This window comes from Physeter macrocephalus, chromosome 10 (assembly GCF_002837175.3).
Source record: "Physeter macrocephalus isolate SW-GA chromosome 10, ASM283717v5, whole genome shotgun sequence".
Taxonomy (NCBI): Eukaryota; Metazoa; Chordata; class Mammalia; order Artiodactyla; family Physeteridae; genus Physeter; species Physeter macrocephalus.
Window position 1 is genome coordinate 51202027 of NC_041223.1, and position 4042 is coordinate 51206068.

A 4042-nucleotide genomic window follows, 5' to 3' on the forward strand; every position below is an offset into this window, starting at 1 on the left:
CCACAAAAAAAAAAAAAAAAAAAACCATTCTAATTTATAAAAACAAGTGAAACCATGTGTTATTTTTATAATAATCACTTATTTGCAATACATGTTACAGCCAATTGGAATACATCAATAAATATTAATATCTTCATTGAGAACCACAGCAGCAGGTATAACAAAGGATGATGGGAATACTTTAATATTTTTGCTTTAGAAATCTAGAATTTAAAGTTATGCCACTGGCTGGAACTTCTAAATCTGACTTTCCTCTTAGTTTTTGTTTGGATTAATATACTTCAATTGTAAAGTTCCTAAATCCAGCTCAAGAGTCATGCATACAGAGGAATATCTAAATACTCTTAAGGTCTATAGTGGCTTTGTGGTTTATGTTACACATTGAGCTGACCCGGAGTTGTTCAACGGGCATAATTCTCAGTGAATTCGAAAGACATGATCTGAGCAGCCTAAGAGCATTACTGATAGGCTACATGTTATTAGGTTGACATACTTAGTCCTGTCAATTTTTTAATTCAGGGAAAAGGGGAAGTTGGGGAGGACACAGGAAATGGATTAATTCATGCATTTATTAATTCATTCCATAAATAGTTCTTGTGCCATGAGCAAGGCATTAGGGACACCATAGTGAACGAGATGCTCACGGAGCTCTTGGGTGTCACGGTAGCGGCTAGGGGGAGACACAACATGACTAATAGCACAGTTAACAATTTAAGTGCAGTTGTGCCAAGTACTACAAAGGTAGAGAACATTACAAGAACAGAAACTGAGTACCTTCCTTGAGGAAGTGAAAGGAGAGTGAGCTCTAAAGCTCAAGACTGTAGTCATGTGTTCCAGTGGGTGGAGCAAGAGCCTGTGGCAGAAGAAGCCTAACTTACTCAGGAAACAGTGAGAAGGTCCATGTGTCTGGAGAGCAGTGATGGGGGATGGGAATGGCGTGAAAGGCAGGACGGCAAGGTAGGCGGGGCCAGACCACCCAGGACCTCTAGGTCTGTCCTGCACGTCCCTCCCACACCCACCAGGCTGCCAACCAGTTTCCGACCCCTCCATAGTGTGTAAATAGGGATGGTCTTACTTGATGTGGTGGACTCCAAAGTGACCCCCATGCTCCCCACTTCCTGCTGTTCATGCCTTAGTGTCATAATCCGTGCTGTGTAGTGAATTGTGTCTCCCTAAAAAAATATATTGAAGCCCTAAAGCCAATACCCATTAATGTAATCTTATTTGAAAATAGGGTCTTTGCAGACATAATCAAGTCAAGATGATATTATACTGAATTAGGGTAGACCCTAACCCAATATGACTGGTGTCCCTACAGGAAGAGGGAAATGTGACACAGACCTAGACACACAAAGGAAGAAGGCCATGTGACAATGGAAGCAGAGATTGAAGTGCTGCAGTTGCAAGCCAAGGAACACCAAGGACTGCTGGCAAAATATCAGAATCTAGGAAGAAGCATTCTCCTATGGGTTTCAGAGTGAACTTGGCTCTGCTGACAACTTGACATTCAACTTCTACCCCTGAACTGTGAGATAAGTTTCTATTGTTTTAAGTCATCTAGTTTGTATTATTTTGTTACAACAGCCTTAGGAAACTGATACAGATTTTGCTTGTGTGTGGGTGGGACCAATGATTTGCTTCTGAGCAACGAGATATGGCAAAGTGATGGCATGTCCCCCCAATGATTACATTATGCTATATAGACTCTGTCTTGCTAGCAGACTCATTCTAGAGACCGTCTTCCCCATGCCAGCTATGAAGACGCAAGTCGCTATGAGTCCTACAAGGAACAAGTCCACGTGGAACTGCAAGGAATCGAATTCCACCAACAAACACATGAGCAGGGAAGTGGATTCTTCCTGAATCGGGCCTCCAGATGAGACCACAGCCTGACTGACATCTTGACTATAGCTTCATGAGACCCTGTGCAGAGAACCCAGCTAAACTGTGCTTGGAATTCTGACCCAGAGAAATCATGAGATAATGAATACATGTTGTTTTAAGCTGCTAACTTTTTAGTAATTTGTTAGATAGCATAGAAAACTAATATGCTTGAACAGTAGTATACCAAACCGTTAGTAGTAGTTTAGCCTTTGCATTCTCTCTGGGCATAGGAAATGTTGAAAGCTGACTCTTTTACGGATATTTTCATGCACTCTTCTGAGGTTCCCAACACTGGGGACTCTCCTGCAGTTCCCTTGGTGTGAGCACATGTATCTTCTCACATCAGGCATCTTCTTGCTACTCCTTCCTTGGGAATCCAGTGATCATTCCTGGTTCCTGCTGCTACGGCCCCTCCGGCCAGGACCTAGGCCAACACCATGCCAGCACTCTCCCCCATGAGGCCTACCTCTGGGCACCTACAAACACTCAAGGATCCTTCAGCCTAACCAACTCTGGGAGGGTAGGCCATTCCCAACATGGCAGCCCTCTCCTCAGCCCATCCCTCTGCTTCAGCTTTGCTACACAGCAGTCCAAAGCCAACAGTTCCATGGGGTCCCTCCAACAACAGAACACTACATTAAGCTTGTCCAGAGTCCTAGTTCTCTCTAGGCTGGAGGTGAAGGAGTAGGGGTGGATGACAGTCACTGCATGGCAACAGTGCACTCCAAAGACTCTCTTCACCGATCTCTTCTCTACATTCTGTAAACGTTTTTATCTTTGAATCTGGTTCAAGAGTCCAGGACTCACGGAATCAGCCTGAGCACTTCCTTTATAAATTCTGTGCATGGGATCTGTCTCACAATCACTTTGGTCTGTGATATCTATTGTTTTGGAAATCCCATCAGAATGGAGGCAGGAAAAGTGCCATTTTAACCACCTGTTTCTTTTAGTATTCCCAAGTCATAAAATAAGAAAAGAGTAAAATTTAGTGTTAATGTTACAACTCATTTCTAGCTGACATTTAAAAGAATCAGTGATATTTACATTCTTAGACAATTGTTAAAATGATGAACTCTATTTAAAATAATTACTCAACACTCTTGAACAAATTTATCTAAGTCTTGCAAGCAGAAATTCAGAACAAGGCAGAAGCCAAGGAATCAAATATTCTCAAGTACGTAAAAGCTCTAATTAAGGGTGGCCAAAGTGCCCTATTTAAAATACAAAGTTTATTCATTCATTTACTGAACAAATATTTACTGAATACCTCTCAAGTGAGACTGTTTTATTTAAACTTTTAAAATATTTAATTTTAACTTTATTTATCCAGTTAGCTTAAAAAAAAAAGTATAAGAGAAAAATGCACATCAGGATAAGTCTTAGAAATGCGTATTACTCCAGAATTACCTGAAAAAGCATTGCTGTAATATCTAGACAGGGTCTGCATGATGTCTTTTGAGTGCTGGGTCCACGGTGCTATCTTTCTGTAGGTTTTTACACGATGAACAAGTTGGGAACCACCATACTGAAGGGACAGGGTATCCCCATGATCTTCATAGAGTTCCTCAAATAACCTAAGCAAAACACACAAACACTAAAGAATTTCACCCAAAGTATTACACACGTATTCACTTAGCCGTGGACTCAAAACAAGTATTTTACTTTATGAATTCCTCTAAGCCTTTCTTTTCAAGTAGACTCTTCAACATCCTGAAAATATATGCACATGCAAAATATATTATATTTTATAGTAATGGTCTAATAAGCAACAAAGTCAAAGAAAATGCTATTAAAAAAAAAAAAAAGCAGGGGCACCAAAAGCATAACCCATCAAAGCCAGACCAAGGTGGTTTTAACTCTATTAAAAGAATCCTAACTTTCTGCAGCCTGCCAAATCAATTTACCTCCCACGACAGAATTTTCTGTTCTCTCTGAATTGCCTTTGGGAAAAAGGACATGCTCTTGTCACAAACAAACCATATTCTTTCCTAGAAATACACGTTTGAAACTTATGTTTCTTCAAGTGCCTGTTAAAGACTTTTTAGTGCAGTGATATCTGAGGACCTGGCCATTTGTAAGCTCATCTTTTTTTTTTTTTTTTTTTTTTTTGCGGTACGCGGGCCTCTCACTGTTGTGGCCTCTCCCGTTGCGGAGCACA

At 40.7% G+C, this 4042-nt stretch overlaps 1 protein-coding gene across 5 annotated transcripts in view; it reads right to left on the reverse strand.

The window, feature by feature from the left end:
- FIG4 (FIG4 phosphoinositide 5-phosphatase) overlaps positions 1-4042 on the reverse strand; it is a 129412-nt gene that overhangs the window by 65258 nt on the left and 60112 nt on the right. For all 5 annotated transcript variants that reach the window (XR_008618380.1, XM_007104747.4, XM_028494556.2 and 2 more), the window contains one exon: positions 3292-3458. Coding sequence is in view for 4 of the 5 variants with exons in the window: in XM_007104747.4 (XP_007104809.1) it covers positions 3292-3458 (167 nt within the window). In the remaining variant the exon portion in view is untranslated. The remainder of the gene's footprint in view (positions 1-3291; positions 3459-4042) is intronic.